The 15,174-nt window shown below is 42.9% G+C and overlaps 2 protein-coding genes across 2 annotated transcripts; both read left to right on the top strand.

Annotated features, from left to right (window-relative positions):
- Positions 1-2,424: 2,424 nt before the first annotated feature.
- LOC309710250 (shaker-related potassium channel tsha2-like) lies at positions 2,425-5,676 on the top strand. The gene is made up of 2 exons (XM_082539547.1): positions 2,425-4,206; positions 5,377-5,676. The coding sequence occupies exon 1, from the start codon at positions 2,756-2,758 to the stop codon at positions 4,184-4,186; it is 1,431 nt and encodes a 476-aa protein (XP_082395673.1). The 5' UTR covers positions 2,425-2,755; the 3' UTR covers positions 4,187-4,206; positions 5,377-5,676.
- Positions 5,677-7,461: 1,785 nt separating this feature from the next.
- Positions 7,462-10,460, top strand: LOC309712172 (potassium voltage-gated channel subfamily A member 1-like). The gene is made up of 2 exons (XM_082542799.1): positions 7,462-7,661; positions 8,300-10,460. The coding sequence occupies exon 2, from the start codon at positions 8,553-8,555 to the stop codon at positions 10,026-10,028; it is 1,476 nt and encodes a 491-aa protein (XP_082398925.1). The 5' UTR covers positions 7,462-7,661; positions 8,300-8,552; the 3' UTR covers positions 10,029-10,460.
- Positions 10,461-15,174: the final 4,714 nt, after the last annotated feature.

The following is a 15,174-nucleotide window of genomic DNA, read 5'->3' as shown; positions in this document are numbered from 1 at the left end:
GATATAACTCCACCGCTATAGACTCATTCCAGCCTGAGAAGCTGTCATCACCAGCGTTAAAGGGCATACGTCAGACTGGCTCAAATGCCACCTATTTCATTTTGAGCAGAGTCACTGGCACCGCAACGATACGATCCGAAGGACCTGCTGACTCGCGTTGCTGACCTTAGAAAAACTCCTCTTTCAACTTATTTATTAACACACCCTCACACACGCAAACATGATACACACATGCGTTCATTCACCAGCCGCACCAGCGCCAGATGCACGCTTACAGAAATACACACGTACACTTGGCAAATTCTTGGCCTGGGCTTGGGGAGGAGCTGAAAGCCAAGGGGGGTCACTCACGCAAGTTGCTACTGTGATTACCTCACGTCTGTAATGGGTTAGCCGGGAAACTCAACCTGTGTATATTTAGACAAAGGCAAGCTTCAACGGATCAGGTGCAATTAATCACGAGGCTAATATATATATCGACGCCTTTTCAAGAAATATAGTTAGTGCTCATCTTAATATGTGAGCAGTGCTGAAATGTTATAGTAATATATGATTATTAGAAGGTGTTCATTTTAAGACGTGGCTATCTGTTATTCGCTCAGCTTCTACATGATTTGCATCGTGCTATTTTGAAAATCAATATAGTTCATATTTGCTCTCAGAGTTATTAAAATATGATGATAAAAAATGCTCTCAACAAAACCAGAAAGAAAGTTTTTAATGTATGAGGTGCTCGGTGAACTCACCTGGTCTTGTTGCCAAGGGATTCTCTGACAATCATAGGTCAGGCCATTAATAATGATGGGAGGTTCCTTACTGTCAGCGTTCATGCACCCTGCTGGCTGAATGGCATGTGTCTCATTGCATGCACATGTATATCCATCCACAGGTTTAAATGGATACTTTGTGTGTGTGTGTGTGCGTACAATTTCACACGCACAGTACAATTTCATACTCTTAGCAACTAATCAAATGGGATCAGATGAATACCCCGAAGGACGTTGCTGCCCATCCTCGCTGAACTATCAACTGTGGATTCTTTGAGCCTTTTCTTTTTGCTCTGACAGATACGCGAGCGCCATGTGTCACTTCCTTAACTTGTTTGTTATTGTTTGTTTCCCTGGATACAGCCAAGGCCTGACACCTTGGCTTGACCCAGACAGTCATTTGGAGAATGCTATATGCTAACACATTAGCAGGTGGAACAATGTCCTAAAACTGACATGCGAGTCTGAGATCCAACCTTTTGTTCAGCAGGTGAACAATTGAGCTCTATTGACAACTTTGGTTTGTTAACATTGCAGTAAAAAAAAGAAGCACGCCCTTTGGTGTGAAATATACTTATAATGGAATATAATTATCTGTAAAATACTGTCTGTGTATGCATAATAAGGCAAAGCATCCCGTTTGAATTTAATAACCCTGATTAGCACCCCGGTGCTATTGTTGTGCTTGTGTGTCTGCAGTATATGACTTAACTGACACAGCTTTATGAAAGTGGAAAAATCGAGCTATAATTAGATCACTCTGCTGCTGCAGTGCACATATAAGTTCACCGTGTAGGCCGCACATTGTCTGTATGTTTCATTATTATCTAATCTTCACTAGTTGTAGCGGCAGATTCAAACTGTTAGAAAGAGAAAAATAATACATTTTATCCTGTTTGATTGGATTTGCAGTCTGACAAGGGCCTAACGAGGTCTGAAGAATTGCAACTGAGTTGCTCGACACCTCTGAATATCAGTAACCATGAGGCTATAGGTCAGTTGTCTTCTGGGGCTCCACTTGCTCCAACTTATATAATTGAGCCCTTTAAATAAAAGAAGCCATGAATGTTATTTTGGCTGCAGCTTCCAGAAGGCTCCATCTTTTCTGGCTGCTCAAGTATCAGTCAAGCCAGCAGTTTCCACTGGCCCCTGGTTAAACGAGGCCCAGAACGTCAAAGCATTCAGGTTATTTCATCTAATTCATTTCAAGACACTTCTAATGAGTAGCTGCAGAAGAAAACCCCTCATGGCGCTCAACTAAGCTATATCTGTTTGTTACATTCATCTGTACATCTGGTATCTAAAATACCAGGCTGTGGCCCAAAGTAGAAACAGCCTGGGTTGTGGAGGTTCCCCTTGGAACAAGAATAACCCAATGATTTCATGAATGAAGGACCTGCAGAGTGAGAGACTGCGTTTCTGAATAGACTCTGAATCTGAAAACAAAAAGAAAAGGTATCAGCCCCCACTCTGAACAAAACAAGACAGGGCACTATAAAGTGTGGAATATCACGCAAAACATAAAATTCAAATTGAAAGTACGTGTTCTAAGGCTACATGTTTACTTGGAAAATCACTGCACTGCCACAGTGCAGTGACTGGTATGAGAGGGACGGCAGCAGCAAGTGTCATCTGGTGTTCCAACTTGGGGAGGGCTTTGGAGATTTAAATGGTGTGAATATGATAGCCTTCTCTTGGTATAGCATATGCAAGTGGAGATCTGTGTGCACCACTGAAAGTTGACAGTTCAGAGGCACTAACCTGACAAAAGGGCGGCGTAAATCAACAACAACCAAATCATTTTGCATATCACCAAGTAAAAATAGTTTTAGATTAAAAAAAAAGAAAGAAAGAAAGAAAAGGAGGGACTTGGCCTGAATCTCGGGCGGCTGCATGAGAAAGAGAGACAGGAGGGAGTGCAAGCAAAAGGGCAAGAGGAAGCCTCCAAGGAGGTGAGTGACGGGTTTACCCTCGGCGGGGTGAAAAAGATGACTGTGGTGGAGAACCACGAAGAGACTGTAGCCGTTACTCCTTTGTTACAAGATGCTGCAGACGTGGAATCAGCAGACCAGGAGTGCAGCGAGAGGGTGGTCATAAACATCTCAGGTCTGCGTTTTGAGACGCAATTAAAAACACTCTCTCGCTTTCCGACCACGGTTTTGGGAGATCCACGTAAAAGGATGCGCTTTTTTGATCCGCTGAGAAATGAATACTTCTTTGACAGGAACAGACCGAGCTTCGATGCTATCCTCTATTATTACCAGTCCGGAGGAAGGCTTCGGAGGCCCGTCAGTGTACCTGTGGATATTTTCCTGGAAGAAATAAAGTTTTATGAACTCGAGGAAGAGACCATAGAGCTTTTCAAAGAGGACGAGGGCTTGGCTCGGGAGGAGGACCGACCGATGCCTTCCAACGAGTTTCAGCACCAGTTGTGGCTTCTGTTTGAGTATCCAGAGAGTTCCGGACCCGCAAGGATGATTGCCATCGTGTCTGTTATGGTTATTTTAATATCCATTGTTATATTCTGCTTAGAGACTTTGCCCGAGTTCAGAGAGGTCCCCGCAGTGCATGACAACCAGGTCAATGCAAGTGCGCAAGGGAAAGCGCCTAGTCCGTTCACAGATCCATTTTTCATGGTGGAGACACTTTGCATTGTGTGGTTCTCTTTTGAATTCACCATGAGGTTTCTGTCGTGTCCCAGTAAAGCGGCTTTCTTCAAAAACATGATGAACCTAATCGATGTTATAGCCATTGCTCCGTATTTCATCACCCTGGGCCTTGATCTCGCAGAGCATCAGGGCAGCAGTCAGCAGGCGGCCTCGCTAGCCATACTGAGGGTCATCCGTCTGGTCCGTGTTTTCAGGATTTTTAAACTCTCCAGACACTCAAAGGGCCTGCAGATTCTCGGGCAAACGCTTCATGCGAGCCTCAGGGAGCTGGGGCTGCTTATATTTTTCCTCCTAATTGGAGTTATTTTATTCTCAAGTTCGGTTTATTTTGCTGAAGTAGATGACCCCGAGTCTGGATTTACAAGTATACCTGATGCGTTTTGGTGGGCCGTGGTGACAATGACCACAGTCGGTTATGGAGATATGTATCCCTCCACTATCGGAGGTAAATTCGTCGGATCCTTGTGCGCCATCGCCGGAGTGCTGACTATAGCGCTACCTGTTCCTGTGATCGTGTCCAATTTCAATTATTTTTACCACAGAGAGAACAAACAGGAAGAAAACCTCCAATACGTACACGTGACCTGTGGACATCAGCCGCAGCCCTCGTTCGGTGAAAGTGATTCGATCAAAAGTAACCAGTCGTTCTCCAAAACCGAGTCCTACCAAGAAAGCGACGACTTAGAAGCTCTGACACATCTACACGTGACTCCAGTGGAGACATACACAGTGAAACTGACAGATGTATAAAGAAGACCTCAAAAAATCTGGTGAGTTTTGTTTCAGTGGACACAGGTTTCTGTGGGCGTTTTGAGCCTTTTGTCTGTAACTCACCTCAGAATAAAGCTTGACTTGATTTCACTAAAACGAATGAAGAAAACAGTAATTCCTCCCGCTTATGTAACACACAGGTATTTAAAAAAAAACAAAAAAACAAAAACATTACGCTCATTGTTGTGGCTTTCACACCATCAGTGAACAGTTTATGATAACAGACTCGAAGAGGAAATTCCAGTAAACAAGCAAAAATAAAACTGGGGAGATTTTCCTGACTTTGGTTTGACTGCAGATTTTTTTAAACCCTCTGTAGATGACAATAGTGATGTGGCCTTACTTTGTTTACGCACAAAGGCATTGGAAAACAAAGCGCACATTATCCTTTTTTGTTAATGAAAACTATTGTTTTTTAAATAAAACCAGAGAAAAGAATTCGGCACCAGTAATAAACAGAACCACTAAAAAAACAATCGTCGTGTAAACCAGAGCGGGGATTTATGCTGGCCATGTGCGTGTCTGTATTTGGCTGCTCTGTGGCGAGATGGCTGCAGTCACGAGAGCACTTGGCGCTCAGATGTTGATTTGTGGTGAACAGTTTTTCGTGCCCACTCTTAATCACTTTTATCCTGCTTTTTGTAAACCTTGCTGCTTCACCTTAGCCCCCATGTCAAGATCTAATGACCTCTTGGATGGTACATTTGTGTGTTAACAGGGACTCCAGCCCTGTGTGTGTCACGTTTTAATTTGATGAAATTTTCTTCTTGCACTATAAAATCTCAAAAAAATGTGAAATTCAAAGTTAACAATATGAAAGACGAGAGAAATCGTCACTGTCTTTATTTTTCTTTGGGACATGTGCTTCTGTGGAACTCTGGTCTGTGACAAGTGAGCTCTGTGCGCCGCTGTGTGGATGATAAAAATCCATGCAGTCAGCACTCCTGCTCAGGCTCCTCAGTGCGCAAAATTAACGCTTTAGCTTAAGTGTCTTTGCACTGTTGCAGTTGGCCTTTACTGATTTAGCCATAAGCCCCCGAGATCCTGCTATTTGACTCTGTATGTATCCGGATACTTGTGGCGGTTAAGTAAGGTCAGCACATGCTCGACTGCTTTCCCTCACCTCCTAAATGTTAACGGGGTGGGTTTTGTTTTGTGCTTACTTGCAGGAGGCAGAAGATTAAGTGGAGCTTGTTGTTCCCACAGAGTCACAACAAGACACACGCGTGGCGCTCTCTTCTCCTCCAAAACACTGGATCTGTTTCTCACGGACTATTCTCGCACAGCCAGTATTATAACCTACAGAGACATTACAGTGGAAACGCATGGAAAAGGTTCAGTCTTGTGTAATGGACATACGTTTTTGTGTTAGAAAAAAACATTCTTTTGTGTACGCTTTAAAAATGACCATGCATTCTTTGTATAGAAGAACTGTGTATATATTGCTCTCTTGCCGCTTATAATGCAACGTTGTAAAAAAAAGTACCTTTATTTTATCTTAGGCCAGAGCATTACAATGCAACGTCTGCATGACCTGAATTCATTGTGGATTAAAAATGTAATAAAATATTTATTTTTCTAATGTAAACACGAACGTGAACTTAACTTAATCCTTTTGATAAATGATTCATGAAGAAGAAAATACCACTTGTCATTTTTCATTGTTTCACCGAGGAGAGCAGAAAAGAAAAACACCAAACCCTTTGTTAAAAAAAGAAAATTAAATAATAAAATCTATGCTCACTAATTAGTTTAATACGTTTTTATCACTTTTGGTGCTGAATCGTGGAAAATGGGCGCAGAAGCAGACATCGGATTGTCTTGCCACGAAACCAATTAACCTAATAAAATGTCATAGTGATAAATGAAGGGGTTTGTCTTTAAGCACATTTTAAGAAATTAGACAGAAATCCGATCACCCGACTTTTGTGTTTATTCTGTGTTTTTGAAAGTTAGAAGATGCTTGCTTTAAGTAAGAGGAGCCCATCTGCTCACACCGTCAGGTATCTGCATACAGCTCAGCAATTAACTAATGGAGCAGATTATTTACTTGCTTCGTTGTCAGTGCGTCTATTTTATTTTTATTCATTTTTGTTTCGAAGGAAGTTTTCAGACGTCGATCAATCATCTGCGCTGTCCGCGGTGCTGAAAGTCATCAGCGGAGCATTATGGAAAATTCCCCACCTTTTTTGGTACACCTGCATGCCTTCAGGGGCCAAAATCTAACAGCGACTTCACCACTGAGGAACCTTTTAAACTCCGTATGATAAAGAATCGGATGTGAGAGCTGCACAGCCTGGAGAGGAAGCAGTACTTTGTAGCTTTAAGGGCTTCAAACCGATTGCTGATGAGTAAAATGTAGCACGCTCTTCATTAGTGCAATGTTCAAACTTACTACACCGAATCTGGTATGCACTGGCTCAGATACAGACTTGCGCATCGAAGTCCTTGACGCGACCAACTAACGATTTAATCCTTAAATCATTAAGAGACGGAAAGGAAAGCGGATGCTTTAATCGCCAAACAACTGATTAGATTCTCATTTTCTAAGATATAGATGATCTCAGATGTGACGTGGAGTGGGTTCCGGGGATCTCTGTATTTTCTTTGCGGTGTGATTGCACCAGCGCTGGCACACGAGCGTTCTTGTTTTTGTGGTGTATGGAGAACTTCTGGCGGCGTGCTTTGGTAGAGCCGGTCTGCATTGCGTCGAAACCTTCCAACTCCTCCTCCTCCTTCTGCTGCCCTCCCTCTCCCCTCTCCTCCCCATCCTCTTTTCTCCCTCGCCTCCCCTGCACTTGCATGTAAAACGCACAGCAAAACATGCTTGACACTGTTGAGCAAACATTTGGACATCGCTGCCACACTTGACTCTCTCTCAGCTCACCAATGTTATTTATTTATTCATAAAAAAAACAGAAACATTTCGCTCTCGATGCCGCCTTGAAGCCCACTCTACCCGTCATCTTGTCTAGTGGCAAAAAAAAAAAAAAAAACCAAAACAGATTTCTGCTGATGCAGTGATGTCTGGAAATGTCAAGGGCTCGCTTATTGCCCCTTAATGTATCTCCCCCCCGAACTGCAGTGCAAGATTTTCTCCTGCGGTATACAGCGAGCTGCTCACAGCACCGTGCCGCCAACGCCGCAGCTTTGCGATCCTCTCTCCCTTTTTTTTTATTTCGCTCATTTTCCATCTCAGGCTCCCCTCACTACCCCATTTCAAGAATTCTTTTCTTTAAAAACCTGATTTTGTATCGTGCTTTACTGACACAGTTTGGATGGAGATGGGCACAGTGAGGTTCTAGGATTTTTCTTCTTCTTCCTCTCCTTCTTCTTCTTCTTCTTTTTGCTGGTACAATGTGAAGTTGCCACATGACACCCACTGGCGCGCTGCTGTTGGGTGATTTTACTCGAGGATAAGACGCATTCAAGACGTTTTCAAGATCAAACCACGGTAAGCCTCGAAACTTATGTAACACTTTCTGGTTAGATTATTTTTATTCATAGGTAGATTTTTTGGTGGTGGTGGTGGTGGGGGTGCTGAAATGTTTTCACTCTACTGCTTTTGCACATTTCCCCCGCACTTGGGCTGCAGGGTGCTTACATGTACAAATAGTAATAACAGCTAATGTTATGCGTCATAATTCAGGCTGTTGTGAGTGGCGTAGGACAAATCACTGTTGTTCTTCTGTAAGAAAGAGATCCTGCGTTTCTTTGTCAGCGTTTTACGGAAATATTTTGCAACTACATGAAAATGCCAGTGGATTTTGTTTTTAATAGGAATTTTAAGCCAGGGTAGAAAATAACTGCCGCATCATATCACCACTAGAAAGTCACTATTAAGTTGTAGAGGGAGCTTTAAAGTGGTCATATTTGACACATTTTACAGAAATTCTCCACCACATGTGTTTCCTTACACGTTAAATGTTGGATAACTGCACTCAATGCACACTGAGAGACATAAATAAATAAATAAATAAACTGCAGAAAATGCTGATACAGCAAATATCTTGGGCTGTTTGATCCCATTATTTCCTCCCTCCCTCTCTCTCTCTTTCTATCTCTGCCTTTCTTCCTCTCTCCTGGTGACAGAGGCAGCAGCAACAATAGCTGCAGATGCACCGGAGAGGAGCAATGGTCAAGCCAGCAAGAACCACAGTGGAGCCGCACTGAGGCAAAGCAGCCAGCCCCCCCCCTAGTATCTGGGGCCGTCTCCAACAGTTTCAGGGGTGCGGGGAGCTGAGGAGTGGAAAATTTCCTCCCAATCCTGAATGCCTGCTCAGCCAGACTAACCAACACCCCAGCAAAATTCCTCCCCCTCTTTTAATCACCTCCTCGTCCCAAAATGACCGTAGTAGCGGGCGATAATATGGACGAGACCTCAGCTGTCCCTGGCCACCCTCAGGACACCTACCCCCCTGACCACACTGACCACGAGTGCTGCGAGAGGGTGGTTATCAACATAGCCGGTCTTCGTTTTGAGACGCAGCTGAAAACGCTCTCCCAGTTTCCGGAGACGTTGTTGGGCAACCCGAAAAAGAGGATGCGGTACTTTGATCCTCTGAGAAATGAGTACTTCTTCGACAGAAACCGTCCCAGCTTCGATGCCATCCTTTATTACTATCAGTCTGGGGGGAGGCTGAGAAGACCGGTGAATGTCCCCTTGGATATGTTCTCAGAAGAAATCAAATTTTACGAGCTGGGAGTAGAGGCGATGGAGAAGTTTCGTGAGGATGAGGGCTTCATCAGGGAGGAAGAGCGTCCTTTACCCGAGAAGGAGTTCCAGCGTCAGATTTGGCTCCTCTTCGAGCACCCAGAAAGCTCGGGCCCTGCCAGGGGAATTGCCATAGTGTCCGTGATGGTGATCCTGATTTCAATAGTTATATTTTGTTTAGAGACTTTACCACAACTGAAAGAGGATCCAGCAGGCCGAATAGAGAGAGTGGGGAACATTACAATTTATTATAAGCCCGACATCCTTACTGACCCCTTCTTCATCATCGAGACTCTCTGTATAATCTGGTTCTCCTTTGAGTTGATAGTACGCTTCCTAGCATGCCCGAGCAAACCGGCCTTCTTCAAGAACATGATGAACACGATTGACATAGTGGCCATCATCCCTTACTTCATTACACTTGGCACTGAGCTGGCTGAAGACCCAGAAAACGAGGGGGTGGGAGAGCAGGCAACATCTCTGGCCATACTCAGGGTGATCCGTCTGGTCAGGGTGTTTAGGATCTTCAAGCTGTCACGACACTCTAAAGGACTCCAGATTTTGGGACAGACCCTCAAGGCCAGCATGCGAGAGCTAGGACTGCTGATCTTCTTTCTGTTCATTGGAGTCATCTTGTTCTCCAGTGCTGTCTACTTTGCTGAGGCAGAGGAGCAAGATTCGCACTTTGGCAGCATCCCGGATGCATTTTGGTGGGCTGTTGTGTCCATGACAACTGTGGGCTATGGGGACATGGTCCCGGTCACTATAGGAGGCAAGATTGTTGGATCTCTGTGCGCCATCGCTGGAGTGTTGACAATTGCTCTCCCAGTGCCTGTCATCGTGTCCAACTTCAACTACTTCTACCACAGGGAAACTGAGGGAGAAGAGCAAGCCCAGCTGCTCAACGTCAGCACTCCCAACATCCCGTCTGAAACCAACTCCAGCCGCCGTAGTTCGTCTACCGTCAGCAAATCAGAGTACATGGAGATTGATGGAGACATAAACAATAGCATCGATAACTTTAGGGAGGCAAACCTCAGAACTGGCAATTGCACTATAGCCAACCAGAACTGTGTAAACAAAAGCAAGCTGCTTACTGATGTTTAGACACTAGCTAGGAATTTTAGTCTCTCTACGAGACTGTTATAGATGGAGTAGACTGTAAGTTAGGAATGCTTCATTTACCTCCCCAAAGCACTCTATGGCATTAGGCCTGCAATTATGCTCAGCTATACCGAAAGGAAGCAGAAAAAAAACAAAACAAAGCTGTTAGAGTACATGACAGGTAGAAAGAATTATTATTCTGATACTACAAATATATAGTCACATCAGAGAGAAGACATTGATCATTACACACACACCAGGCTCCCTCGAGGACCCAGAGCACACGCCGTCTTCTCAGACCACAGTGTGATAATTAAAATCTTATATGCATGGAGTACAGATAACATTTCAGCAAGTTGCACAACCCACCAGAAATGACTGCAGACATGCAAGCATCTGCGGCCAAATGGTAAGCGCCAAAAAAAGTTAGGAGACCTCCCCCCGCCACCCCCACCCACACACACCCTCCCTCCATTCCCCGTTCTCTCCGCAAAGGATCTTCTACTCGGCAAAGCACCTTATAGGAGGAAGACTGATCTCTCTTGTTTGGATATAAACAGACGGCGATCTACTTGCTTCACAGACATCTGCAATGCTGCTGTTTCATTTTTGTTTAGTTTCGTTTTTTTCCTCAGCAGTTGCTGTAATTGTGTCATCACCAAGTGATTCAATGCCATGCCCTTTAGACGCGACACAGCACAATGAGAACGTGAGCTTCACATGAGCATGATTAGAGACTTTCCATTTTGATATTGGCATGCACAAGACATATCTCACAACACCGGAAAGGATGTTCTTTTGGATAGCTGCCTCCATTCCCTCCTACAACCCCCCACCCTGCCCCTCTTCCATTCTGTTTTCACACCGAGTGCACTGGATGAGTTTTTGGTTCGAAAATGCAAATCATTTAGAAGTATAGAAATTGAATGTTAAATCTTAAGGGAACAGTACATAAATGAGATCATAGCATGAAAAAAAAGTAACCTGCATTATGGTCTGTCAACTAAGGTACTTTTGTATCCTGGTATATTTAATGCATGACGTGAGTATACAGCTTGTTGCTAAATCTTGGCACTTTGTGGTGCCCTATTGTCAGGAAAACTAAGGAAATCAAATTCTGGATGTCTCTGAATTGTGGTCAAATATATCCGAACCTACCTTCAGGATGCAGAGTTTATCATTTAAGAGTAGGCAAAGAAACTGAATAAATATTATCAAAAAAGCATATAATCCTAATAAGCACCGATTACTGTATTAGTCAGTAGTGCACTGCATGGACCTTCTTTTTTGACAACAGAACAGATTAAACTCATGCTTCTGTCTCCATCTCCAATTTAGGTCATGCTGGTTTTGAATCCACCGAGAAGGATATTTATCAGAAATATATTCTGACTTTAGTTGCTAGTGCCTTTCCCCCTTTCATCAACAGGACCAGTGAAAGTGCCTCTGTGTTCAGCGGTGTTTGTGTGGTTGAGCAGAGCTGGTCCACCTTCTGTCTTAGTGTTGAAACCGTGTTTGCTATGATGCTATGATGCCAGGTGAGCAGGTGATTTGGGTCAATATGATAGGAAAAAAAAAACAGATCCATGCTGTCATGCACAAACCCGTTTTTATGCTGTCATGCACTTATTTATACCCTTGAGCAGCAATGTATTGTACTCTGCATGTTTACCACTCCACTTCAAAAGGGAATATCCATTGTTTTGTTTTTCATGCTTTTCTTTGTGCACCATGCATCCTTTCAAGGTCTCTACCTCAGTGAGGTCATTGCAAACACACTGCAGAGCTGCAAGCTTCAACGCAGGGTTTCCTATACCATAATGCAAAATGGAACCTTAAGTGTAAACTGCAGTCATGCAATATTGAATGTGAGAGTCCCAAAGCATAGCCTTTACACAAGCACTTAGGGTAAATAGTGTACCACAATCCTGCTCCTTTTTTTCACTCAAAGCTACGCACAATCAGAACGCGTTTGTAGTTTGTAGAGATTGCCTGACTCTCCTAATGGGATGAGGTCGACTTTTTAATGTGTCCGTTTCTTTGAAACAGTGCCATGTCAAGTTACCGTAGTGTCACAGGAAAATTAGCGAATGTGTTTAAAAACGGCAGAGAAGTTGAATCTAGTTTTAAAAGCTGTCACACTGAAATTTTTGGGCAATGTGATGCACAGCAAAGTGAAGCCCATCTCTTTGCACAGTTGTTTTATTCTGCTGCGTAAGTCCTTATTTTTCTTTACTAGTGAGATTTTCCTTTCTTTTTGCCTGTGCTTGTTCATTCGTCGTGCATCGTTTCTCAGCATATTGTTCCAGACAAGCAGACTGCAGATAGAGTAGAACAAAATGTACTTGAAATTCTCCAGCTACTGTACATCAACCTACACTCAGTATTGAGAATAATTTCTCTGAATGATAGCTAGATTTTATACTGTACTGTATGCTATTGTTATTTTTGTTTTGCCTTGTTTCCTTTTACATTTAGCACACTCCTGACAGTATCCTGTAAAAAGAAAACACTGCAGTGCTACTTGAATGTCAGAGTTGTTTGGCTATTCTTTGCGGTGCTAGTACACGACTACCGTTCTTGTTTTGCTCCCTTAACACGTTTCCTGCGGCTGAAGCAAGCCTTCCTGAATCATTTTGGAAAAGATGATTTTCTTCTCAGTAATTTATCTTCCTCTCTGTTATGTTGTTGGTGGCTGGTTGAGTAGTTTGCGGCACTGTCCGTCATTTCATTTGGGACTGATCTCTGTACTGTACTGATGAAGTGTGTCCACCTCAGGCACGGCAAATGTCAGTAAATGCAAAAAAAAAAAAAAAAATTAGAACGATATCACTCTATCTAGGATTTCTCGTAAAGAATACAAAAAATATAGCAATTTCTTACATGCAGCTACCCAGAAATCATTGAAGGATTGCATGAAACGCCAACACGAGGGGATGAAGATACAAGTGATTGCCCTCACATTTACATTACTGTCACTACTCCTGCTTTGAGGGCATGTGTGAATGGTGCTACACATTCAAATACCCAACTGAAACATGCATTCTTAACAGCAATAGAATAAGAGGTAACCTGTTCCTTAAAAGCTTTTTGTAAAAATGGGAACACAACTTTGAATGTCAGAAAAACACTTGACAGATACAACAGGGCTGCTTATGTACCAACCTCTTGTCTTTCGTGCTGAGATTTTTTGCAAAGGTCAGAGGGGTCAGTTGTAGAGGCTGACATTTTCTTGTGAGAAATCCAAATGTAGGCTTTGCAGCAGTGGCCGTTCCCACTGAGCTCCCCGGTCGGACTGAAGTTTCGCTGCGAGGAACAAAGCCGCCCGAAGGGTTCAGTCAGACTTATAGCAGAGTCCCAAAGGAAGAGCCTAGAGCACACTTACAGAGAATCAGCTGTTAGAGAGAAAGACAGAGAAGGTGCCTAAATTATTTTACATCCTCATTTGTTTAGCTTCCTGTCAGATGCTATGCTTCTGCAAACAAACATGAGTGAGAAGATCTTTAAAAAAAACATTTAATTAAGAAAAAAATATCACAAAATGTCATGAGAATAACATGCAGTTTAGCTACAGTAAGATAAAGTAACCAATATATACTACAATTATATATGAGAAACAATTTTAAAGTGTGTTCCTAGTTTCCTTTGTTTTGTTTGACTTGTGGTGGCACCGTAACATGAATGATTTAGGAAGAACATGCCTTATACTGGAATATCAAAACAAAATGTTCCTCCAAGTAAGCCATGATAATGAAACTACTGTATTATGACCACGTGCTTTACACTAGATGATATGGACAAGAAGTGTACAAACTATATATATTTAAAAAAAAAAAAAAAAGTTTGTCTTTTTGGTTCCAAGAAGATGATGAAAAAAAAAACCACGATTCATTCAAAATCACCACGTTCACATTTTTTTTTCCAAATCTCTACTGCTAAAATGTATCTCTACAGAAGTCTACTAATTGCAAAAAACTGCATGATTGATGGAAGAATGCATGAGCTTTGCCTTTCAAACTGTGGATCAACTATAATACAGTTGCATCATTTAAAAGAAAAAAAAAACAAAAGAAAGAAAACCCTTGCTTTCATCTGCACCAAGGCTTCCTGTAAGGCCCTGTTCAGAACTTGTCGTGTCCTTTGCTGGATTTCTTAAAAGCACTTTAGCGCTGACCTCATCACTGAGACGGCGTTTGTCAGCGTCTGTGCGTGATGTTCAGGTTGTGCTTGCGAGGCTCTGAATGTGAGCAAGGACGTCAAGGGCTAGTTTCTTAGACTTTATCTCCACTGTAGGACTGAAATCCTCTCTCGAACGACATTTCGCCCCCTCTGATCTCAGTCTAAACTGTAACGACAGCGTTGTGGGAAACGTGTCCAGCTTGTCTAAACAGGGCCTGTGCCACACACCCTCCTCTGTACTTCACTGGTTTAAAGGCATACTTGTTTATTAAAAGTCTCGATGTTGGACTGCTTTTTTCCATTTCTTTTTGCCTGCTTATAAAGAGGCACTGAACATGACTGAATGTTGCGATGTTGTGTATCTCACTTGCCAAAGGTGACAATACTGGGAGAAGTTCTTGTTTGTATGAGAATGGCTACGAGTTTGTCTTTTCTGTCAGGACTGTACATTTATTCACAGATGGGGAAGGACCTGTTTTTTTGTTTGTTTTTTTGGAGCAAAGCGCCTAAAGGACTGTTGAACTCGTCTCCTCTTCTTTTCATCCAGTGAGCGAGCCAAACTCAAATTGTGTTTGTCCAATCCAGCCGCCATTGTCATGTTGTGTTTACCAAGGGTTATGCTACAATGTGTTCAGTTTGTCGGATGACGACAAAGGCATGGTCTGTGATCTATGCAAGGGTTACTTGTTTTTTTCTTATATCACTTATGATTTCATCTGACATTAACTTCAATAAATTTTTAAGGATCAGATGGTGTATGCTCATTTCAGCTTGGGAATGGGGGCGTATATCTGCAGCGTGGACGAGCTTATTCATAAAAGACTTCACTTTACCGTGTGGCTCTAACAGCACAACTTGAGGTCTCCATTTAAATACCTTCACTACTACTGGATCCTATCACTGAAGCCATTAACAGTGATTCATGGGGGCAAGGTAATGGGTCTACACTAATCCTCCTGTCCCAGGAGGG

This window comes from Aulonocara stuartgranti, assembly GCF_965226115.1.
Source record: "Aulonocara stuartgranti genome assembly, chromosome: 7".
Taxonomy (NCBI): Eukaryota; Metazoa; Chordata; class Actinopteri; order Cichliformes; family Cichlidae; genus Aulonocara; species Aulonocara stuartgranti.
Note: the sequence above shows the minus strand (reverse complement) of the source record. Positions and strands in the feature narration are given on the sequence as shown.